Source organism: Lycium barbarum, chromosome 10, assembly GCF_019175385.1.
Source record: "Lycium barbarum isolate Lr01 chromosome 10, ASM1917538v2, whole genome shotgun sequence".
Classification (NCBI taxonomy): domain Eukaryota; kingdom Viridiplantae; phylum Streptophyta; class Magnoliopsida; order Solanales; family Solanaceae; genus Lycium; species Lycium barbarum.
Window position 1 is genome coordinate 38,333,899 of NC_083346.1, and position 25,151 is coordinate 38,359,049.

A 25,151-nucleotide genomic window follows, 5' to 3' on the forward strand; every position below is an offset into this window, starting at 1 on the left:
GTAGTCAAACTACTTTCACCATAGAAGAAGAATATGAGATAACATTATCTTGAGCCATGAGTTGGTCAAGGGGTAGGCTAGAAAAGACACTTTAGTAAGATGAATGATGAAAGTTGATCTACAGAAGGCCTATGACTCACTTGAATAGGTGTTCCTTGAACAAGTATTTACCAACTTATAATTTTTTGAGACTTTTATTCAGAAGATCATGAGATGCATTTCTACAGTATCCTATTCCATGATTATTAATAGAGTGTCATCACATCCCTCCATTTGATGCTAGCAAAGGTCTCAGGCAAGGTGATTCCATGTAGCCTTACCTGTTTGTGATAGTTATGGAATATCTCAACAGATTGCTCAAACCATTGCACCATGACAGAAGATTCCAATTTCATCCTAAATGTTCTAGGTTGGAGATTATTCAGTTGAGATTTGTAGATGATTTACTATTATTCAGCAAAAGGGATGTCACTTATGTCAAGCTCTTTAAGCAATGCTTCTGGACTTCAGGCTAATCTTAACAAGTGCTCCATTTATTTTGGAGGGTGACACAAGTGGTACAAGACTAGATCTTAGAGATCACAGGCATGCCGAGAGGAGAATTGCCTATTAAATACCCAGGTGTGCCTCGGAGCACAAAGAGTTATCTATTGTGTAATGCCAACCCTTGTTAGATAAGATGTTAGGTAGAGTGACATCTTGGACAAATAAATTTTTATCATATGCAGGGATATTATAACTATTGAAAGTTGTGTTGTTTCCGTACAGACCTACTGGTCACAATTATTTTAACTACCCAAGAAGATCATGGAAACTATATAAAGATCTGCAGAACATTTTTATGGACTGGTGGAGTTAAGCTGTAAAAAAAGGCTCTCACTACATGGGAAAGATTATGCTTGCCACACACTGTAAGTGGACTAAACATGATTAACATGTATGTATGGAATAAAAAAGCTTTGTGCAAACTATTGTGGAATTTGTGCAGGAAAAAAAATGTCTTATGGATCAAGTTGGTACATATCTTCTATGGGAAAAGGGAATCACTCTAGGGCGAAAAAACTAAGCAGGTTAGCTGGATTGTCCAGAAGGTGTTAAAAGTTCATAAGTACATTGAGGAAGCAGGTATGGATGAAATAGTACTCACCGATATACAAAGTTTCTCAATAAAAAAGATGTATTCCAGATTGTATGGAGCATATCTCAAGGTGTCCTGGAGAAGACTCACTTGCAACAACCCTGGATTTCCTAAATGGATTTTCATTCTATTTCTTTCCACCCATAGGAGACTCTATATAAAAGATGGACTGATTAGTTAGGGAATGTCGCTTAGTCCATTATGTTCTCTGTATGGTACCGAACCTGAAAACATTGATCACATGTTCTTCAAGTGTTCAGTATCAGCTTATGTATAGGGGAAATTGTTGATCTGGCAAAGTATAAATAGGAGTACACAACCTTGGAATGATGAACTCCTATGTTGTGAAGCTGGGTTCAATGGAAAGGAATGTACTGCTACTGTGCATAGAATGACTCTTGCAACTACTGTGTACAAGTTGTGAATAGAAAGCAATCATATGGCATTCCAAATCCAAAAAAGAACCAGAGATGATAGTTCAAGAGGTACTTGTGAAAGCAAATTTGAATGCTAGGCTGCGACAAAGTGTGACTAGGTTCAATACTTACCCTGTTTAGCTGATGAAGAATAAGAGTAATGGTGGTAGAGTAGAGAATCACTAGCTAGGGCCTGTCCTACTGGTGATCGACAGTTTTGGTTCTAGTTTCTGTTATTTTCTTTTCTTGAGCTGTATATTGACACTTTTGGTAATAAAATGTGAATAGTTGCACAACAAAAAGAACAAACTCTAATCATCAATTTGTTAAAACAACAACGAATCTAACAAACTCATTTTGCAACAACAACGATTTGCCAATATTTTTAAAAAAATTCAACAATACCCTTTATATTCGAAATTTAAGACCTACTTCTTCAAAGCATTATAGTGTATAGTGTATGAAGAAGAAGGACAAAAATAAAAGATAATGCAGTTTTTATAATGAGACAAACGGAATTTGTTTGTGATTTTCTTACCCAAGATTAGTAAAATTTAATACACTGATACAATGTAAAGAATTTTTATACTGATCAATATTCCCTTCATTTCAACATAAGTGAATTTTTGACACTTTTTTTATTAGTCCAAAATGAATAAAAATTACATATATATATATATATATGATTAAAAATTACATATTTATTTTGGAGGAGATCACATAGCGCGGTCGTGAAATTTTTACCTTTTAAAAGCCCATTATTTGTTATGATGGACTCTGGTATTCCCAACCTACGCATGACGTTGTTTTGTACGAAGTCGATCACTACTTTCTTTGTTATTGATTTGTGCAATATGGGCTCCATCCAATTGGTGAAATAATCGATGGCAGTCAAAATAAAAGGTTTAAATATAGTGTATAAACTAGGATTAGTTTTTTGCCAACTACTTGGACTTATAAGTTAAAAAGGGTCATTTGCACTTCAAGGGCCCTCATATGAAACTTAAAGGTTTAAGTATAGTGTATCAACTAGGATTTGTACTCATGCCTAGCAAAACATAAGTTTTATGCTTAAAAGGACTTATGGCCGCTAGACGTAAGTTCTCTGAGTGAAAACTTAAAGAGCAGTCCACTTAAAGGTCAAACCGTGCAATTCCTTCAGTTACAACCCTGCAAAAAGCCCAAATAATTTAATTTAATTATTTCATACAGTAATTAATTTTAAGAGGGCTGAGTAGGTGCTGTGTAGCCGTTGTTGTTGCTGTGGAGAATGAGAATGGAAGCAGAGTTGGTGACGCCAGGACAAGTATTGGGTAAAGCTTCACAGTTGAAAGCCGGTAAAGGTGCTTACCTTTCCACTGAAAACGACACCGTTTACGCCTCTCTTACCGGTTTCCGTTCTCTTATACCTCCCCCTTCCGACTCGCCTGACCAGGTTAGGTTTTCTTACTCTTTTGCATTCTTTTATCTCCTTAGGTGTTGTTTGGTTGTTGGTTAGAGTTATGCATGTATTAGAACAAGAAGCCAGTGTAATTCTACAAGTGGGGTCTGGTCAGCTACTTTGTGGGGTGGGGCAGAGGCTGTTTCGATAGACACTCAGCTCAAGAGAGTTATGCATGTATTAGTGATAAAGGGTTTGGTTATACATGGTTAGTTATTCATGTATTAGTTATTTCATTTCTTCTCTGCATAAAATAATACATGGTTCCCTCATAACTTATACTACATGTATTAGCTATGTGGGTTTGAAAACTGGTAACCAAACACCGCACACTTGGTGTGCTAAATTTTATACTTAGCAACTAAAATGCTACCAAACATGGTACTCCCTCCATCCCAATTTAATTGTCTCAGTAGGCATTTGGCCATAGAAACCAAAAAAAAAAAAAAAAAACACTTTTTTTGGAATTTTGCAGTTGGAGTTAGAGTTGTGTTTGGCCATAGTTTTTATAAATAGTATTTGTTTTGTTGAAATTTACTTGTTTTGGTTGTGAAAAACTTGAAAAACAAGAAAACTAATTTTTGAAAAAAGTGAAAAAAAATGTCGGAAAAAAGTGAATAATTCTTATGGCCAAACGGGTGCTTAGTTTGACTAGGCATAATGTCTAAGGAATAAAAAGAGAATTTTAATTCTGGTGATTTTAAACCTGCCATGTAGTATGTTTGAATTGTCAACTTACATTATATAGAAAGAGACAATCTTTTTGGGACAGACCAAAAAGGAAAGTAAGAAACATAAAATGGGACTGAGGGAGTACTGGTTCTGCTGGTTTTAATACATGTATAATTCACTTCTTAACCAGCTACCAAACGACCCCTTAGAGTTGTTCATGGAAGGGTTTGACTGGTTTTTACTAGACATTACTGAACATGAAAACAAAACATTGGACGAGTTTTGTCAGTTTGGCTTCTATCATATAGAAAACAAGGTTTTCCTTTTCACCTTTTTGCCTTGTTCTCAGCAATTGTTCTTCACTGCTGAAATTGTGGTGCAACTAACACAATCTAAGGTGTTGTTTGGTAGGGTGTATTAGGTGGAATAATGCTAGAACTAAATTTTAGTACAATGTTTGGTAGCAAATTTAAGTCTGGTACAACTAATACCAATATTACTTATACACCTTATTCAGTCCTATTTTCTTATACATAGTAAACCATGACATTAACTGTACTGGTTCTATTCCTCTTCTAATGCACATTATTTAATACTTAAAACCAAACAATCAATTAACAATAATGCCAGCATAACTAATCCCAACATTACTAATACACCCTATTCGGTACTATTCTTATACACCCTACCAAATGACCCCTGAGAGTACAGTGCGAGATTCCAAAAGGGATGGCTATAATTGAACCCATGACCTTTTTTCTTTATAAAGGATAATTGAATCCATGAGCCATAATTTTTTTATGTGAATGGGATATTCATGCTCCATTGTAGAATATATTAGGGATATTGTGTAAAGTTTTCTTATGCTATTGATTTTTTGAAGTCACATATGGTTTGAAACTTGAAACTTTTTTCTTTTGCAATTGGAGTTCTCTTGAAAGGGTCGAGCTCCTTGAACACAAATGAATTTGCTAGAAAGACAATCAGGAATGATCTGATTTCTGATCCAACAAGAAAAGAAAAAAGGCATTATACTCCAATTTCACTAGATTGTTTTACTTATACATAACCTGATCAAAGAACTCAATAGTTTGCTCTGTAGTTACTCTGATATGAAATGGATAACTGTAGCAGATTGTTAAGAGCTGTCGTGCATGAGCATGATTATCACTGTCATAAGATTGTTATTTGGCAGATTAATCTATATCTTTTTTTTTCCTGATAATTCTGTGGTTTTGATCACTTTTTGTTGCTTTAAATGACAATCTTTTTCTCCATTTTCTCAATCTTCATCAGAGATCGACAGTCGAAGTTACTGGTCATAAAGCCCATGCAGCTGTTCCTCAGCCTGGTTCCATTGTTTTTGCTAGAGTGAGTTTTCTTGGTTAAGACGACTGTAATGATAGTTTTCATGAATATTTTGTGTTAACGCTTGTGTTACCGGATTTTGATAGCTGTTTTTTGAGTTGGATGACACAATCATCACTCTTTCTTGCAGTATTTTCCCAAGTATAAAACGCTTTCTTGGTAAAATCGTCTCTTATCTCAAAGATTAAGTCTATACATAAACAGCTATATGATAATTTCATCTTTTCCATTTTAAAATTTTTTAACCTAGAGGTGTTAGATGCGTGGTGCAAGGCAAAAGTCATTTTTCTTTTTCCTTCTCTTGGCCATTGGATGTACTTAATGTGCTTTAGCTACTCCTAATTTCTTCATTTGTTTTTTTTTTCTTCTAAATTGCCGAGGACTTTACTAGTTTTATCACTTTTTGTCAGTTGTAATTTATCTTGGGTACCTTTGTTTTTTGTTCTTCCTCGATAAGATGCCATTAAAATTGAAATTTATCAATGTGATATCAGAATTCATGCTTTTATCTTCTCTACTTCATTTTAAATAGTTATATAATCGTAAAACCGAAGAGAGAATGAACTGCGAATACTTTTGTTTTTGGACTTACTGTAGCTGGAAAAGATCAGCTTCCCTTTTTGAAACATTATAGACTCTTGTTCCAACCAGGTAGAACCGCATTTCAAAAGAAAGAAGAAGCTCTAGATATTTACTACGCTACCTTTCTCTGATTCAACTCATTCTTGATTATGATATACTGTAAATTCTTTAGGTTTCTTAGTTAGAAATATATCTATTAAATCCAATTGAATTTATGTAAGCAGTAGACTTCATTCTTCTTGCTTTTCTTTTTATCATTATTTGATTATTATTTATTTTGCTACAGACTGCATAACTTTTGAGATGAGTTCTTTTTTAATTATTTTATTTTATTAACAGGTTACTAAGGTGATGGCTAGAACGGCTTCTGCAGACATAGTTTGTGTTGATTCCAAGTCTGTGCGTGAGAAATTCACCGGCATTATTAGGTTAGTTAATCAGTTGAAAATTATGATTACAGGTTTAGGGTGACTCTTGATGAATGATATCATCAAGGGTTTCTCATTCAAGTATTTTGGATAAAATGGCTCAAGAACTCTGTTGGGGCGAAAGACAGAGCTTCACTTGACAGAATAGTTGCTCTTGTAATGAACTACGAGACATAAAGAATATAAAGTTTGTACTGGTGTGACACAGTTTTGTTAATCAACGGTTATGGTGTAAATTATTTATAGGAGAATGGCATGATGGGAGTGGTGTTACTTTCATGCCAGGTACTGATGATAGTTGCGCTGAAAAATACATAGTATTAACAGGATAATTTTCTGCTTTGAGAGGACCGATTTCAAACTAACTATGGTCTTTTGTGATAGGAGATAGATGAGAATATGTTCTGGTATAGATAGGGTGTATGACTGGGGCTCTATGTGGTATGTGGTCTTTGTAGACTTGTTTTGCACAAGTTGCATCCCTTAATGCACTTATTAAAATAATGAACAATATTGACACAGGCCATCTCTCTTTTTTTTCTTTTTTTTTTTTTTCAATAAAAAGTTGACACATATCATCTCATGCTTATGGTTGTTTGGTGATTTAGATAATAACCGTAGCTAAAAAAGGTGTTCCGTAGTTAAGTTTGCTTACTGATATTTTCATGCTAATTCTGTACATAATATAACTTGCCAACTAATTTATTTGTCACAAAGTGCAAAATGTGATTGATTTGCTGAAAATGGTTGATGCGCTACAGTTTTGATTTAAAACCTCTACTGAATACAATTATAATTACCGAATTGCACATTGTTGCATTCTTTGAAAAGTAGGCTTCATGTGGTGATCATATATCATCAAGTTACTATTATTATTATCATCATCATTATAACTATCATCATCATCATGATTATTATTATTATCATCATCATCATGATTATTATTATTATTATAAAAAATAGTTACTGTTATTTTTATGCGCTGCTGTGCCCTTTAGTTCAAAGTTGGATATATTATGTTGCAGGTCAAGAATCATCACATCCATAATGAAGTAGGAAATTGAATAATGTAATTGTATTATCCAATTTGTTTGTGTTTCTAATATTTGTATTGTATCGGATATTGGGATATTCTGTCTCTGCAGTTGCTTGTCAGGTTGTGTGTGTATTAATACTACAATCTGAGTAATGTTGATGCTTAATACAAGGCTTTCACATAGATCTTGAGTTAAAAGGAAAATGGATAAAGACTTGTAAAAAGAAAAAAAAAGAAAGGGGATAAAGAAAACGTGATACTTGGAATATCATGTGATGCCGGGATGAATAGAAGAGTTAATATTTTCTTGGAGAAAAGGTAACGAATTGTTTTAACTTGATTTTTTTGATAGGAGTTAGTTATTGTGGGAAAATGTAGTCCAGTGCTTATCGGCGTAAACTTAACGCATAATTTATATTTTTTGGAGCTGTCAAATGTCTCAACTATCTGTGAATTGTAACATAGCAAGCAAGATGTATTTCCTGTTATTACATTATTGAAGGTAAGGATGTTTGGTACGCTGTTCTCCTTTCCAGTAAAGACGACCCCTTTGGTTAATCATGTATCCACCACAAAGCCTATCAATGCTCGTAGATAATGATGCTGCAGACCATTAAATACTGGTTTTTCGTTTTAACACCCCTTAAATATTTGCTTATCTTGGTGCATAAATTTCATATCGGGTTTCAATCTCCACATTTACAACATCTATTTGTTGAATCACCAGTTGGTATTTTCAGATAGCAATATGTTAATATTGTACTAAATTGTCACAGAAGTGAGCCTTAAATTTTAAGCTGTAATTTTCACTTACCGGATACCTACAAAATCCCGTTGTTTTTCATGTTGACTTGCTTTATATGCACATCAATTGACTCAGCGATTTTGGAACAGAAAATTTGAATCTTTCTTTTGAATCAACAGGCAACAAGATGTTAGAGCAACTGAGATTGACAAAGTAGACATGCACTTGTCCTTCCGCCCGGGTGATATTGTTCGTGCATTGGTGGTAATCTCCTATTCAACTTTATGACTAAGAAAGGTTTAAAATTTTTGAGTGAATGCTAATCCCCAGAAACCACCTAAGGCAAATGTAAACAGCTAGTAAGTGATAGTAGAAGACTGCTGTTGCCTTTTTTAGTCCATCTCTGATCAAGATAATCGTTCCAAGCCATTGGCCGTTTGCAGTTAGTGTTAGCAATATTGGGGAATCTTGGTTGTGATTTCTTGGAACTAAACTTGTTTGTAAAGCTTGTTGACTAGCTCCGTATTGAGTATAATTTGTTATATTCTTTCTTGAAAAGCTATCACTTGGCGATGCACGAGCATATTATCTGTCAACTGCAAAAAATGAGCTGGGTGTTGTATCTGCTGAAAGTGCGGCTGGTAAGGCTTTCTTCATCAACTATTTTATTTTGCTTTTCCATTTTCAGTCGAATTTGTTTATGCTATTTTGAGCTATGTTACTCGGACTCTTCACTTTCGGTGCCGCACCAGTGTCGACACGACATGGCTGTGGGGGTGTGGGTGTGGGATCCATACCCGATTTGGTCAACCGATTTTGGATACTTTGACCAAAATCGCGTATCAATTCTGGACAGATTCATTGATTTCTTTAATCAAAACTAAAGCTAAGGTGAAATTGAAGAAAATGGAATACCTTGTATAAAAAAAATTCTATGTCACTCTGTTTCCTTTTATCTCCTTCGGGGATTCTCCTCTTGATCAATAGTTTTTCGGAAAAGGGTCAAATATACCCCTGTACTATCAGATAAGGGCCATATATACCCCTCGTTATACTTTGGGTCCAAATATACCCCTCCATTTATACTTTCGGTTCAAATATACCCTTTCTCCGTTAAGTTTTCTAAAGTGGACATATGCTCACATGTGGCATTAACATTTTTGGTGAGGTGGACGCCACGTGGTATGCCACCTCACACCCCCAACCCATTTTACCTCCTCCCTTCACTTCTTCCACCACCGTTGCAAATCATCCAACTTAACAAATCAAAATCATTTATTTATTTTTTTGCTATGTATGCATCAATCCACAAAAAATAAATAAAGTTAAAACCAACCAAAAAAACATGTGCAGAATTGCTTATTTACAAACACCTTTGTAACACACAAAACCACATCCAAGATAAAAATTTACTTTCCCAGAAAAATGAATCATAAACAATTTCTGTATGTGCATTAATTTCCAAAAACGTACATGTCAATAATTGCTTGCTTATTAATTGGCTTGGTATCTAGATTGGACAAGAAGCCGGTATATTTGTGATTTTCGGTGATGAAAGTGACGTCCTTGTCTGATAATTGATGAGTGGTTTGTTCTTGAGGACGAGGAAACAGGGGAATCGGGGACGGGGGTCACGTTCTCCTTCCACCGGCGGCACTTCGCCGTACCTCCGCCAAGACCACTTCACTAGACAAAAACAAAGCACAATCCAACCCATATTTGCAATGGTGGTGGAAGAAGAAGGTGAAGGGAAGAAGTAAAATGGGTTGGGGGTGTGAGGTGGCATGCCACGTGGCATCCACCTCACCAAAAATGTCAATGCCACATGTGATAGATGTCCACTATAGAAAACTTAATGGAGGAAGGGTATATTTGAACCAAAAGTATAACTGGAAGGGTATATTTGGACACAAAGTATAACGAGGGGTATATTTGGCCCTTTTCTGATAGTACAGGGTTATTTTTGACCCTTTTCCGTATATTTTTCCTCAAGATTTCCACATAATATTCCATAATTTAGGTTTTGTAACTTTATTTTTAGATATTTGAATTTTTTTTAGCTAAATCCCCGCATCCGTATCCATAACTGGATCCGTATTCCCGAATCTTAAAATTTAGATCATGAAGGATCCAACATCTAGATCCGCACCCGTATCGGACACCCACACCCGAGTAACTTAGATTTTGAGTTTGATTCGGAACATGATTGACTGCTTCTGAATATTGAGTATAAAAAAGACGTACCGCCATGTCGCGCACCAGAGTAATTCCACTTGAAATGATCATTGTTTAGCATGCTAAACACAGATGATGAATTTACTTACTGGAAAAGCATTAGAAGTTAGTCATTATTACTGTAGTTTAACAAAATATAAAGTTTATGCCAGCTTCATGTGATATCTGATTCTGCAAAGACATTAAGCTAAGTACCTTGTCAAATAAACATTAAACTGAGTAGTTTGGCATGTTAAATATCTAGTAAATGGAGTTAGTGGTCAACAAGTGAGAGGAGAACCATGAGGTCTCAAGTTCAAATCCCAGCATAGGCAAAAAAACTTGGGTGATTTCTTCTCATCCATCTGCCAAAGCCTTTGTGGACAGAGATCCCGTACCTGTGCTGATGGGGAGGTCGCATGTACCCGGTGAAATAGTTGAGTTGTGCACAAACTGTCTTGGACACCACATGTCATTAAAAAATAACCTTATAAATGGATCAATTAGAAGTTAAACTTTCTTGTGCAGGTATATTCTGAATTTGTTGTATAAGTAGCTCCAGATTGACTTCAAGGAAAGAAAGGATTGGGCAATGGAGCTTACCTTATTATTGGGGTTTTTTTTTTTTTTTTTTTTTGTGGGGGGGTTGCTTGGGGCTTTTCCTTATCTGGAGAAAATTTGAATCCCAAGACATCATCAAATGGAGCTTACCTTATTATTAGGGTGGGGGGGGGGGGGGGGGGTTAGCTTGAGAATTTTCCTTCATCTGGAGAAAATTTGAATCCTAAGACATCATCATATATTCATATCGAGGGGATAGTTGTACAAAAACCTTCACATTTCCATCTAAGCTAGACGCTAATGTTTGATTTGAGTTAATAGCATAGCCAGTTTAGTAGCAGAGGCTACTATATTTATTCATAGGAAAATGTTATTTTATAATGATTACATGTTACAGATTAGGGTTGCAGGGTTTAGGTTCTTAAAAGGTTGCTTGATAAACTTTTGCAGGTGGTACCATGGTTCCAATTAGTTGGACAGAAATGCAGTGCCCTCTAACAGGTCAAGTAGAACAGAGAAAGGTGGCTAAAGTTGGAGCTTGAGTAGATCAAAACACATTGTGTTGCTCTTAACTGCAGTCACTGTTTTCATTTAAACCGGAATGCTGATTTCGCCAAAGAATGTATCATCTTAACACCATAACAAGAGGAGGGGGGTGGATGCAGGAGGCAGCTGCCCTATTTTGCTCTTGTATTATAACTAGTGTTCAATAGATTTACTCCTTTAATTTTTTGTGCGTTAGCTTTACATTTTGTTAGTATGTAGAGGACTTTCTCCTCTCTGCCCACCAGGTTAGTATGGGAATATGATAGTATAGGTCAAGCTCAGTAAAGTAATGTTTATTCTGTATTGAGCCTTTCATTAGACCATTTTTTTGGGAGATTACTACTTTGTGATTGGAGGAGGAAGTTATCAGGTAATGCGATAGTCTCTCTCTTGGTGTGTCTATTTCAGAAAACCAGTTCGGATTTATGCCGGGACGTTCAACTACAGAAGCCATCCATCTTATGAGAAGGTTGGTGGAGCAGTATAGGGAGAGGAAGAGGGACTTACACATGGTATTCATCGACCTAGAAAAGGCTTATGACAAAGTTCCAAGACAGATCCTATGGAAATGCTTGGAGGCTAAAAGTGTACCTGTGGCGTACATTAGGGTGATCAAGGACATGTATGAGGGAGCCAAAACCAGGGTGAGGACAGTAGGAGGAGACTCAGAGCACTTTCCAGTTGTGATGGGGTTTCATCAAGGATCAGCTCTTAGTCCGTTTTTATTTGCCTTGGTGATGGATGGATTGACACGGCAAATTCAAGGTGAGGTGCCATGGTGTATGCTTTTCGCGGACGACATAGTCCTGATTGACGAGACTCGTAGCGGAGTTAACGCTAAGCTGGAGTGTTGGAGACATACTCTGGAGTCTAAAGGGTTTACGCTGAGTAGGACCAAGACAGAGTACTTGGAGTGTAAGTTCAGTGAAGCAACTCAGGAGGCTGACTTGGAAGTAAAGCTTGGTACCCAGGCCATCCAGAAGAAAAGTAGTTTCAAGTACCTTGGGTCTATTGTGCAAGGCAGCGGGGAGATTAACGATGATGTCACACATCGTATTGGGGCAGGGTGGATGAAATGGAGGCTTGCTTTCGGAGTGCTATGTGACAAAAAGGTGCCACCAAAACTTAAGGGCAAGTTCTACAAAGTGGTGGTTAGACCGACTATGCTGTATGGGGCGGAGTGTTGGCTAGTTAAGATCTCTCACGTTCAAAAATGAAAGTTGTCGAGATGAGAATGTTGAGATGGATGTGTGGCAACACCAGGAGTGACAGGATTAGGAATGAGGATATTCGGGATAAGGTGGGGGTGGCCTCGGTGGAAGACAAGATGCGAGAAGCGAGATTGAGATGGTTTGGGCATGTGAAGAGGAGAGATATAGATGCCCCAGTGCGGAGGTGTGAGAGGTTGGCCATGGATGGTTTCAGACGAGGTAGGGGTAGGCCGAAGAAGTATTGGGGAGAGGTAATTAGACACGACATGGCGCAATTACAGCTTACCGAGGACATGACCTTAGATAGGAGGGTTTGGAGGACCCAAATTAGGGTAGAAGGCTAGTAGATAGTCGCGTTATCCGTTCTTATTAGTAGTCGCATTATTGCAATATAATTTCTTGTGCTCCGATTTCTGCTATTATCTGTTATTATGTGTTATTTCCTGTGCTTTGGTTATCATGTGTCATCTGCTCTGATTTCTGCTATTATCGGTTATTTTCTGTGCTCTGATTATCCTGTATTATCTGTGTCGCTTGCATTATTTCATTTCCATATCGCTTTAAATCTCTTAACCTTATCTAACCGTATCTGATTTCTTTTTATGCTTTTATTGAGCCGGGGGTCTTTCGGAAACAGCCGTCCTACCTTGGTAGGAGTCAGGTCTGCGTACACTCTACCCTCCCCAGACCCTACGATGTGGGATTTCACTGGGTTATTGTTGTTGTAGTTCGTCTATTCCATTAGCATTTTTTTTTCCTGTAGTGGAAACAAAGTGCAGCTTGATCATTAATTAGTTCCCCATGTAAAATATTTGAAATGAATAAACAATTTAATCTATATATATATATATATATATATATATATATATATATATATATATATATTTTTTTTTTTTTTTTTTTTTTTTTTTTTTTTTTTTTTGAAACATTTACTCGGGGTTGGTTGGACCGACAAAGGTATAGGATTAAAGTTGGTAGGATGGAGAGATTAGATATGGATTTAAGTTGTTTTATTCATTTCCACATCCACCAAAAATCACTCTCCATCACTATAGATTCAACTCAGTATTTTTTTTAACGCACAATTACTAAGAGCTTGAGATTTGATGCTAATATGATTTTCTGTATTTCTCTTTCCCTCAATTTTTCATAAATGAGCAATGTTTTCTGAGTGTTGTTATCGACATGTCGATATTCAACGAATCAATTTCAGTTCTGATATTCATAATGTTTTTCAGTTTGCTTATACTTAAATTACTGCAAATTTTGTGCTCGAGCAGCAACAACAATCACTATACTTACAAAAAGAAATGCTGTGAAGAATTTCACTCCGGAGTGCTCTATTCGTAAGGCTGTTGAAGCAAACTTAGTATTTTGTACAGATTCAAATATTGAAATCCAAATCTGAATGAGCTTTGCAAATTACACCTTCCAACTAAAATAACAGGGAAAGACTAATTAGAAAATGAAAAAATTCCGCATCATCTTGGGATGTAAGAGTAATATAATCCCTTACAATTATTGATTTAAACAAATTAAAATTCGTAATACAATTAGATATTAAAATAAATGAACTTTAATAGTAAGATGTTTAGAAAAAGGCCAAACATTTCTGTTTATTAGAAAAAGGCCAAAGTTTATTTGGTTCAACGAACACGTAGAATTTTCTTTGTTTATTCAATTAATGTTTTGATTAGTCACCTCCATGGCTGGCCAGTGGCCACCCCTTGCCATCATCGTCTGGAGGTAATTACTGTTAAACTCCTAGAGCTTCCCTCTTTCGTGGCTTTACCATTAGAACAAGTTGCCACAACTAAAGTTTAACCTTTTCTAAATGTTCTTGAATCAATCAATTAGAGTCTCAATGCTGGCAATCCAGGTAGTTGATGAATGAGTAGAGCTCCTTTTTCCTATTTCAGCTCTTTCCAATCCGTGCTAAAATTTCTAGGGAACCAAAGGGAAATAGAAGTTCTTTTTTTTCTTTTGGGCATTAAAACAAAGCTCTTTGCTCAACCTATGGATTTTGATTGCTGGATGAGTATCATGAGGTGCGCCTCATATGAACCGTCTCCAGATTCTCCTAACATACAAATCCCATTGGGAACAGATTAAGATAAGGAGAAGCCAGCATAGTCAAGAAACAGAATGACCTGAGATTTTTAGCAGGTAAGGAAAAGAACAAAGAATATAATCAAACCCGGTTAAAGTTTGTCATTCAACAGTAAACTACTTCAAAACCAAGAAAAAGTCTTGCTACACAATTCTTTATTTAGAAAACACAGCCATCAGAACAAAGACCACCGGCAGCTATAGAAAACCTCCAGAGCATTTGCATCCTCAGTAGTCACCACCACGAAGGCGAAGCACAAGGTGAAGTGTGGATTCCTTTTGGATATTATAATCAGCAAGGGTGCGCCCATCCTCCAGCTGCTTGCCAGCAAAAATAAGCCTCTGCACTGCTGATCTGGTGGGATCCCTTCCTTGTCTTGAATTTTTGCCTTCACGTTGTCAATAGTGTCAGAGCTCTCTACCTCTAAAGTTACGGTCTTTCCTGTCAGAGTCTTAGACAAATATTTGCATACCTCCCCTCAAACGCAACACCAGATGAAGTGTCGACTCCTTCTGTATGTTATAGTCAGCAAGTGTTCTTCCATCTTCTAGTTGCTTGCCCGCAAATATCAAACGCTGCTGGTCCGGGGGAATACCTTCCTTGTCTTGAATTTTGGCCTTCACATTGTCAATTGTGTCCGAACTTTCAACCTCCAAGGTGATAGTCTTCCCTGTTAAAGTCTTAACAAAGATTTGCATGCCACCCCTCAGACGGAGCACCAAATGAAGGGTTGATTCCTTCTGAATGTTGTAATCTGCAAGGGTCCTTCCATCCTCAAGTTGTTTCCCAGCAAAGATCAATCTCTGCTGGTCCGGAGGAATCCCCTCCTTGTCTTGGATTTTGGCCTTGACATTGTCAATAGTATCCGAGCTCTCAACTTCAAGGGTGATGGTCTTGCCAGTAAGGGTCTTCACAAAGATCTGCATACCACCGCGAAGACGAAGAACAAGGTGAAGGGTGGATTCTTTCTGAATGTTGTAATCTGCAAGAGTCCTTCCATCCTCAAGTTGCTTTCCAGCAAAAATCAACCTCTGCTGGTCTGGAGGGATACCCTCTTTGTCCTGGATCTTGGCCTTTACGTTGTCGATGGTGTCTGAGCTCTTGACCTCAAGGGTGACGGTCTTTCCGGTTAGAGTTTTAACAAAGATCTGCATGCCCCCACGTAGACGGAGGACAAGATGGAGGGTAGACTCCTTTTGAATGTTGTAATCTGCAAGAGTTTGGCCATCTTCAAGCTGCTTTCCAGCAAAGATCAGCCTCTGCTGATCGGGTGGAATTCCTTCCTTATCTTGAATCTTGGCCTTCACATTATCAATGGTGTCAGAACTCTCAACCTCGAGAGTAATGGTCTTGCCAGTGAGTGTCTTTACAAAGATCTGCATCTGAAAGAATAAACGGACCGACTCCAATATTTAATAGGACCAAGCAGATGAAACATGAAAACATGGGAGCACTGAGAGATAGTAAAAAGTCACGAGTATTCTTCGCATATAATTCAAAATAACACAAGCTATCTTAGTGCAGCGGTTTCTCCAAATTACTTAAACATGGGTCACAAATATGCAGTGGTTTATCCTAACTACAGTATACACAGGTCATAAAAATAAAATTAATATAATTTATCATAAGAAATCTTGCAAGATTGCTGGTGTGCCTAAACAAAAAATGTACATGTGTACACAAAGTATGAACTGGTGAAACACAAACAAAACCTATCACATATTGTCAGAGATCGAAATTGTATTACGTGGCTAATTAAAAAAAAAAAGGTGAGTATAATCAGAACTAGTCTAATTAGATTGATTAATAAGCAGAGCACAAATCACCTTTCAACAATTTACCATCAATCTACTCTAATTAGATTAGGTATCGAAACAAGGATTTTGAATAAACTCAAGCTTCTATCAACGCAACTACTCAAATTCCTCCTTAAACAACAAATAAATAAATCAAGAATTTACAAAAGAAGAAGACATATTCATAACTTTCCACAATGCAAAATCAAGAGTTAAAGAAGCATGTTTATTGCAGAAATTAAACAAGTTTTAATTAAATTGAACATACAAAAAAAAAACGACAATATAATCCAACAAGTTTGTACTAAAAAACCACGATATAATTGCAGGTTTTTCCCTTCAAACGGGCTAGTCTTTAATCATAACATGTGCAATATTATGGTAGCAAAAATATAAACTTATGAGTTAATTGTTTGTTACAGGGGCCGAAAAATTAGAGAACACAAAATAGGGGCAAAAGTGTAAATGACCCAAAAAGAACACATATAGAGAAATCAAAAAGTTAGAGAAGAGAATATGTATTACTTACCTTGAGAGGAAGAAGAAAGTAGTTAATTATGCCAAGGAGAGAGGAATATTTTGTATTGTGAAATGTGAATGACAGGAAAAAGGGGGAGGAGGAGTTTATATAGGGATGTGTTGGGCCAAAATAACGTCAAAGTCAGCTAATTGGTTTCCCATATGGGTATGGGATAAGAATATTAACCTTGATTATCGCCTTATCCTATCTTTCTATCGAATGTTCTGGAAGGTAGTAGACTTCTAATTGTTCAACGACTTTTTTTTTTTTTTTTAGTTTGCAAATGAAAAGATGCAAAAGGTGTTAGATACGTTCTATCCACATAGAAATCTTATCCTCTTCCACACATTACCTGTGGATGATACAACCGCTATCACTTTGGCTGCAGGATGGGAATGAAGGTCGACAAAAAAGACGAGGTTTCTGTTGGAGGGTCCCTGACGCCCTGAGTCAAATGGAATTGAAAAGACTTTTTTGATAGTCAAAATATTCTTCAATTACGAGGTGACTCAGAACCATTCCCAATCATGATGGGTCTGCACTAGGGATCCGTACTTAGCCTGTTTCTATTTGCTTTAGCGATGGACGTCTTGACACGTCACATTCAAGGGGAGGTACAATAGTGTATGCTATTTGCAGATGACATAATTCTAGTAGATGAGACGTGAAGCTGGAGGTGTGGAGACAGACTTTGGAGTCTAAAGGTTTCAAGTTGAGTAGGACTAAGACAGAATACTTGGAGTACAAGTTCAGTAGTGTGCTCAGTAGGGAGGTTGAGATGGTTCGAACACGTGCGGAGGAGATCCACAGATGCTGCAGTGAGGAGGTGCGAGAGGTTGGTTGTGGTTGGACTGAGAAGAGTGAGAGGTAGGACTAACAAGTCTTGGAGAGAGGTGATTAGGCAGGATTTGGCGCAACTTCAGCTTACCGAGGACTTATCCTTTGATAAGAGGGTGTGGAGATCAAGTATCAGGGTAGAGGTTAGTAGGTTGCGAACGAATTACTTTCACGTACTAGGAGTAGTAGTATCTTTGTTTGTGTCACGACCCAACCCCGTGGGCCGTGACTAGTGCCCGAATTGGGCACCCGAACACAATCACAAATCCGAGTGGCAAACAGATAACTTATACCGACACAAATATCAAACACTGCCTCAGATTATATCAAACCCATCCAGGTATATAACAGAAGCCGACAAGGCGGTGTTTCAAATTTATAAGATTTTCAAAGAAAATTTCGGCAGAGTTTCCTTTGTTTTTCGGACTATCCAAAATAACCCTGTACACAGCAAATACCAACAAAGGCCACACAGGGCCAACAGAACAACATATACATGTGCGAGCCGACAAGGCTGCCATAACGAATAGAGTCATGCAAACACATCCGTACAGAAGTAGGCACACACACCCACAAATACGTCTACAGACCTCTAAACAGACAAACCGAATCATATGGCGGGACAGGGCCCCGCCGTGCCCCTGAACAAATACATATATACATAGCGAACGAATATATACCAAAATGTGTGCTCTGAAATGAGAAGAGCACTCCAAACAGCAGAAGAGGGTGTCCTAAATGGGTAGATCACCAAACTGTGCGTCTGTACCTGCGGGCATGAAACGCAGCCCCCCGAAGAAAGGGGGTCAGTACGAAATATGTACTGAGTATGCAAAGCAGAATATACAGAAAGCAAATCTGAGACATAAACGAAATGGAAGTACCAAACATAAGTGCAAATCCAACATATCAAAATTTGCTTACTTTCAAAAATATGTAAGTAATGCATAGGGTACAGAAGAATATGGTCGCCCACCCGTCGATGGCGCCATAACACAGCATAACACCAGAAAGTTTCAAATCTCCGTATCCCCGTCACATATCACATCACCACATAACGCCATACACAGCATAACACCAAATATAGGTGGAACCCGACCCTCTTTTGCGAGTAGCTCGGTGAACCATAAACACAGCATAACTCCGGAGTATATCAAAGTGCGCACGATAACAGAACCGGCCCGGGAACCGGCGAAAGATATAACAGAACGCACGAGCAGAGTCATGAGTAACCATATGCATAAAACCATTATCATAGACTCAAATATAAGTAAATGACCATACTTGAAATTCGAAATGTTAATCATGCCAAATTCTTTCAAAAGTCGTCCGAATTACATAAAGGAAAGTCGCGGGACTCACGGACGGGCATTGACCCGAGTCGGGCCCGCCTATGGGAAATATACTCATTATATGCCATATAAACTTCTACAAAAATATTGAAGCAATCCGAGCCTTTCTGTGAAAGATATGGCGTTCACAAATTACGAAATTCTTTAAAGTGAAACATTTTTATGCAAAGTTCGGAAAGCGATTATTTCAAAGACGTAATGGTTCATACTTTTATCAAATCAAACATAAGAGTGCCAAGGAATATATATAGATCATATCATGCTCGGATTTCGAATTATAGGATTTTCCTAAAGGCTCGTAATCTAGCCTATCCAAAACTAAGGCATGCCAAAAGAAAGAAAGATTGCTTTACATACCTCGTACGCGCTCCAAGTTTGCCCAACTAAAGTTAATCCCAACCTACGCCTCGGGCTCCCCAAGGCCTATGAATACGCCAACGAATATCAAACATTAGCCATAGGTATTTAAGCCATTTATTCCAAACTAATTCTAAATTCTACAGAAATTTGGGCAGCATTTCCCCTGTAAATAGGCCAACCCGAGAATTTAACTCGTCCAAAATCAACAACAACAACCACAATAACCAACCTAGTAACATTGATAACCAATTCAAAAGGCAAAATAATAATAGTAACTCTCTTTTACATCATTCAACAACTTTCATAAATTCAACTCGACGACTTACCTTCAAGCCAACATCGATGCTTATATATTTAAATACTAACCCGAATCCATACCAACAATACTTAAAGACATTCTAAGCAATTCATACAACATTTCCAACAATCCAAAAAATTTCCCTTCCTTTCCACATAATGTAACTCTTCCATTCTAACTTCACACCATCCAACTAATATCAACATTTTTTTCATATTCATTAACTAACTCAAGATTACCCAAACATATTTCAATAACATTTTAAACAATATCCAAGGATTCGAACCATTCCGCCCATTTCCATATTCCATTCGAAACTTCTACAATTGCAACGAAACTACCAAATCGCATTGTTTTCTTCCAAATTCATTAATAACAACTATAGTTCACATTTAGCATCTTACTTTCATAATTGCATAAAAATTATATAAAAATCACATAATTTCTCATAACAACATACAACCAATTTCAACACCAACTCATCTCGTTAACCCTTTATCTACGTCATCAATGTCACAACGACACCTCTAACAAGCTAAATAAATTTTAATTCACCATTCTCTTTCATTACTATGGCTCACGGCCACACTCCTCTTCACACACCCACACGACCTCTATAAAGTTTCTAATCATTAATTTCCTTCATTCTCATCACATAACCCATGATAACAACAACAATAATCATATGAACATAATCATACCCTCAATCCTTTCAATTTAGCAAGGATAGCAATATGTCCATAAAACAACACAACTTTAAATTTAACCATTTAATTCCTACATAATGCTACTAAAATCAATTCCTCATTCTTACTCAAAACACCCCCCTTACACGGCTCAATTTATAATTCAACATCAACATACATAACCCGTTTGTATTCAACACACATCTACCAAGCTATACAAGTCTAAACTACCTCCAAAACATGTAGAAAAGAATTAAATCTTACCTTAGAGACAAACTCTAATTTTTCACCATGAAATGTCTTCAAGAAAGCCATGGCCGTGAGTTGCCATGGCTACCATGAGCTCCATCTTTTTCCTCCTCTTAATCTTCAAATCTCTCCAATTAATTGTGTAGAAGGGGGCAAAAACGGGCTGGCCGTGAACAGTATCCGTGAACAGTGGCGGCGTGAACAGTAGCGCCGCCGTGAATAGTGCCGTGAACAGTAACGCCGCCCGTGAATAGTGGCGCGGGAACTTCTTTCTCTCTCTAGGCTTGAGAGCCCTTCTCTCTAAAACCTAATTTGCAAGATTTATTTGTGGAATATGTGATGACTTAGTCATCCACTTATACTTATATATTATCTTTACAAAGTGGACATGTGTCAATTTTCATGACATGTGTCCATCTTTATTCAAGTCCAACCAAATCTCGTCACGTGTCGTGGGGCCAACTTTTCGATAATTAGATTAATTAATCACTAATCCCCACTTAATAATCTAATCATGGTAAATTAATCCCAACTTTCCATTAATATTTTTACACTAAGTAAAATTCATAAGCAATTCATTTTCTAATAGAGACCGGAAATTAAAGATTTCTGTTTCGTGCCCGAAAATGATCCCGTCTTTATCTTGAGTCGATTCTCTTGCGAATAACTCGACGTATAAAATTACGGGATATAACAGTTTGTCTGCTTATTATTAGTTCCCGAGTACTATCTGATTGTTTCTTTCACTCTATTTATCTCATTATTTTGTTGTTATTACTGGTTACTATTACTATTTTGATGCTTTTTCATCTCTCCTTGAGTCGGAGATCTATCGCAAACAGTCTCTCTACCAGTCACATATTTGAAATAGGATATTTTTATCATTCGTTTCCATTTTTTGGACAAAAGTATTTTTGTTGTTTGTCAATTAACTTAAAAATACTCTCCTAAGTAGTTAAGTAATTCAAAAATAACTTTCCCGCTAATGGTTACTCCCGAACAAGGTTAAAATTACCAGTTTTATCCTGATAAGATAATTCTACCCTTGTTCTTTTCATATTGTTTTTGAGTTTAAATTTGCGAGAAAAAGTATAATAACAACTATGAGATACTAGTAAGTAGTATCAAGACTTTCCATTTTAACCAAAAAGAAACGGTTACACACAGTTTTTTTCTCTCTTTTAATTCCTTATGCATTAGATATAAGTTATTTTTTCTCAACGTGAAATCATGTACCTTTTCTTGCATAATTTTTTTAGAATTTATTTTTCTAATTAATAAGAATGGATTTATTTTACTAGCTCCAAAACGGATATGATAAAAGAATCAAATTCAATGATACCTTAGTATGTTATATTACTTATTGTAACTTTAAGTAATCATAGGTTTTAATCGAGAGTATAATAGCTTTGAAAGGAAACTATAGAATAAATGTTTAGTTGCAAAAATTAATGTTGGTAATTAAACTTTATATTACATAAAAAAGCAAAACTAGAAGATAAAGTTATCCTATTTTGAATAATTCAAAGGCAGCTTTGACCCTTTTTTCCTTTTTAGTTTTACTAGTTTCTGCGCAGGTGCGTTGCGCATGTACGCCATATTAATGGAAACAAACTTTTACAAAACTACATACTTGAAGGAAATTGATAAATGTTGGTCCTAGCACCCTCTTATTATTTACAACGTTCGTTGATTAACAACGACGTCCGTTGATTACAACGTTCGAGTGGATTGTCGTGTTGAGTCCCGGACATGGCAGTGGTTTCTTAGTGGGTAAGTTTTGGTGGTTTAGCAAAGAGTTTCGAGCAATAGATCTAGACAATATCACAGTTGTCTATCCCCACAAACGATGCCAAACTGTTTACCACTAAAAATATGATTTAGGTTAATAATTAAATTTGTATGAAAGGGATTAAAGACAAGTAAATCGCATTCGATCAAAGCCCTTTTTCTTGTGGTTAAACCGAAAGTATATGTAAAAGCAAATATGTAAACCGGCAACGTTTATAATGAGGCAACTCCCAATGCATATCATGAAATGTGTGTACTCCTTTTTCTTCACTAGACTATTTTCAATTGAGTTTTTTCATGCAAAGATTTTAACGAGACATATTGTATTTTAAATGAATATTCAATGGGGAGTTCTATGAAAGAGATGAATGAATGTAGCTTGCTATCTACTTTTTCGCAAAATACATCAAATGACCCCTAAACTATACCCAAAATGTCAATATCACACTCAAACTATACAAGCGACCTATTACACCCCTGAACATCTTAAAAGTGAATTATTTTACCCCCGATACATCTATAACCAGTTGCACATGGGGAGGTGTTACATACTCTCCCGCCACATCGGCACCACGTCAAAAACCTTCTAATTTTTATATTTTTTTCATTTAACTTTCTTTATTCATTGATTTTTCTTTTATTAATTATATTTTACGCTAATTAATTCTTAGTTATCCATTAAAATCCTCCAATAATTATATATTCTTCATCGCTAAATAACCCTACCCACCTCATCTCTTTTATCCCACTGGAAACAACATATCTGTTACACCTTGAAAATTTCCCCGCGAATGTACAGTGGATAGGCTAACAAAGGGCATAGCGTATACGATGTTTTAATAAGAAGGGAACGACGTTTGACGACCCTAAGTAAGATTTCAAAGGGCATTTGCAATAAGAGATAGGTTATACTCCATAATGACTAATTATAGGTTCTGAAGACGTGAAAGCTGCAGGTTTGCACTTCGGACCAGTCGATTGTAAAATGAAATACGGACCGTAAAGTAGTTTACGGGCCGTAAACTGCCATGTCGTATTTCAAATCCCCAAACTTCAACTTTCTGTCTAATGCTCGAATGGTTAAAGACGACTTGAAATACGGACCGTAAACTGGAATACGGACCGTAAACTGAGCCCGTAAACCACCATGTCCTCAGCCTGACTTTCTGTTTCTGTCATCCTTTAATACGCCTACAGAATACGACCGTAAACTGAAATACGGGTCGTAAACTGAGTTTACGACCACTGTTGCACTTTTAACTACTGTTCATTTCAAATCAGATTTTAAGTCATTAATTAAGGGACCAAGTCTTATTTCATTTCACTTCTACATGATACCCCTTCTCTCTAAAACATCTCTCTACATTTATTCCACAAGAATTCAAGGATTTTTAGTGATCAACAACATAAACCAAGCGAATCAAGTATGAGAAAACTCATTAAAGATCATTCAAGTCAAGAAATCCCAATGGAGGTGAACTAGGGTTTTTGCTCAAGTGGAGTATTATCAACCAAGGCTTGATCCTACGACATCTAAGGTAAGATTTATGATATTTCTATGTTGTTTAAGGTATTTGAGAGTTGAAATACTTGGATTGTAGAAGGGTATAGAAAAATGGGTCATGAATGTGGAATAGTGTCATTTTGAGAAATAGCTTGAATCGAGTTATGATTCTTGATGGGTTGTGATGTAAATATGTTATAAATGATGTTGAGAACATGAGATGAGCAATGTATGTGAATGGACGTCGTCGTGTGTTATGGTCATGGATATGGGTGATTGAAAGTAAGTCTAGAAATATGGATAACGTGGATGAATAATGACTATCGTTATAATATTATGAATGTATTATTGACGCTTAGGAGTGGATATACGCTATGGAGGAATGTCGTATAAATAAAGGAGGTGCTGTCCAATTTTCTTTAGTTTCAGTCATGTATGCTAGCTATCGATTTCTAATGATAGTATGACTTCAATGAAGGTAGAAACGCGAGCGTTGAAGGAGGACGTGCAAGTGTAGAATAGTTCAACGGAAAGATATGTAAGGCTAACCCTTCTTTCATCAGGCATGGTTCTTTGGCCAAACGTCTAAATCTTCTATAAGACTATGATATCCTTCAAATGATTTGATCTTCTGAGCTAGTAAGCTCACAATTCTTGATATGCTACGATTGTACTAAGTTCCTCATATGACGAGTAAGCCTATAAGATAGATGTATAAATGACGATAATAGTGATAATGACATTGATGACAACTATAATGGTAATAGCGATGATGATAACGATGACGACTACGATAGTAATGATAATAGTAAAGATGCTTATGAGCTATTATGTATATGCATCTATGTATGGTTATTATGGAACCCCGAGCTTATGAGGCCGGGTAGGATATGTAAATAAGTATGTATATGATTATGTAACGCGCACACACCTCTGCAGATGGTACGGATAACCCTGACGCCTTGGTAGGGCCAGGTAGATGTAACCCTGAAGCCTTGGTAGGGCCAGGTATGTGTAACCTTGAGCCTTGGCTGGCCAAGTATGTATGAAACACCGATCCTGCATGGTCGGGTATGCTATGTAAATGCTATGTATATGATATGATTGTGTATATGATATAGACACGAGTATGGATACAAATATGATACGATATGAATGTGAATAAGGGTATGTATACGAATACGAGTACAAATATGGAACAGATACAAATATGGATATATGTACACAAATACGCATTAGAAATGGAAAGTCCCTATGAAAGGCAAGTAAGTGCTTATGACGATGATATTA

General features: G+C 36.7%; 2 protein-coding genes and 1 long non-coding RNA gene across 3 annotated transcripts; 1 reads left to right on the plus strand and 2 right to left on the minus strand.

The window, feature by feature from the left end:
* Positions 1 to 2,562: 2,562 nt before the first annotated feature.
* Positions 2,563 to 11,450, plus strand: LOC132614770 (exosome complex component csl4). Its single transcript, XM_060329296.1, has 6 exons — positions 2,563 to 2,989; positions 4,964 to 5,038; positions 5,957 to 6,045; positions 8,006 to 8,090; positions 8,386 to 8,467; positions 11,052 to 11,450. The coding sequence occupies exons 1-6, from the start codon at positions 2,825 to 2,827 to the stop codon at positions 11,141 to 11,143; spliced, it is 588 nt and encodes a 195-aa protein (XP_060185279.1). The 5' UTR covers positions 2,563 to 2,824; the 3' UTR covers positions 11,144 to 11,450.
* Positions 11,451 to 14,546: 3,096 nt separating this feature from the next.
* Positions 14,547 to 16,949, minus strand: LOC132614769 (polyubiquitin). The gene is made up of 3 exons (XM_060329295.1): positions 16,794 to 16,949; positions 14,941 to 15,850; positions 14,547 to 14,856 (listed from the first exon to the last, which is right to left on the minus strand). Exons 2-3 carry the CDS (start codon positions 15,848 to 15,850, stop codon positions 14,696 to 14,698), a joined length of 1,071 nt encoding a protein of 356 aa, XP_060185278.1. The 5' UTR covers positions 16,794 to 16,949; the 3' UTR covers positions 14,547 to 14,695.
* An 854-nt stretch (positions 16,950 to 17,803) lies between these two features.
* Positions 17,804 to 20,708, minus strand: LOC132614771 (uncharacterized). Its single transcript, XR_009572439.1, has 3 exons — positions 20,582 to 20,708; positions 19,331 to 19,396; positions 17,804 to 18,390 (listed from the first exon to the last, which is right to left on the minus strand). It is a non-coding gene; the product is annotated as an uncharacterized LOC132614771 (long non-coding RNA).
* Positions 20,709 to 25,151: the final 4,443 nt, after the last annotated feature.

Bases quoted from the DNA above. Each gene is read 5' to 3' on its own strand.
- LOC132614770 (XM_060329296.1), top strand. From the start codon at position 2,825: ATGAGAATGGAAGCAGAGTTGGTGACGCCAGGACAAGTATTGGGTAAA. The intron at 5,039-5,956 runs GTGAGTTTTCTT...TTTTATTAACAG, and splicing joins GTTCCATTGTTTTTGCTAGA to GTTACTAAGGTGATGGCTAG. The intron at 8,091-8,385 runs GTAATCTCCTAT...TTTCTTGAAAAG, and splicing joins ATATTGTTCGTGCATTGGTG to CTATCACTTGGCGATGCACG.
- LOC132614769 (XM_060329295.1), bottom strand. From the start codon at position 15,850: ATGCAGATCTTTGTAAAGACACTCACTGGCAAGACCATTACTCTCGAG. The intron at 14,857-14,940 runs GTATGCAAATAT...GACAACGTGAAG, and splicing joins GGTGTTGCGTTTGAGGGGAG to GCAAAAATTCAAGACAAGGA.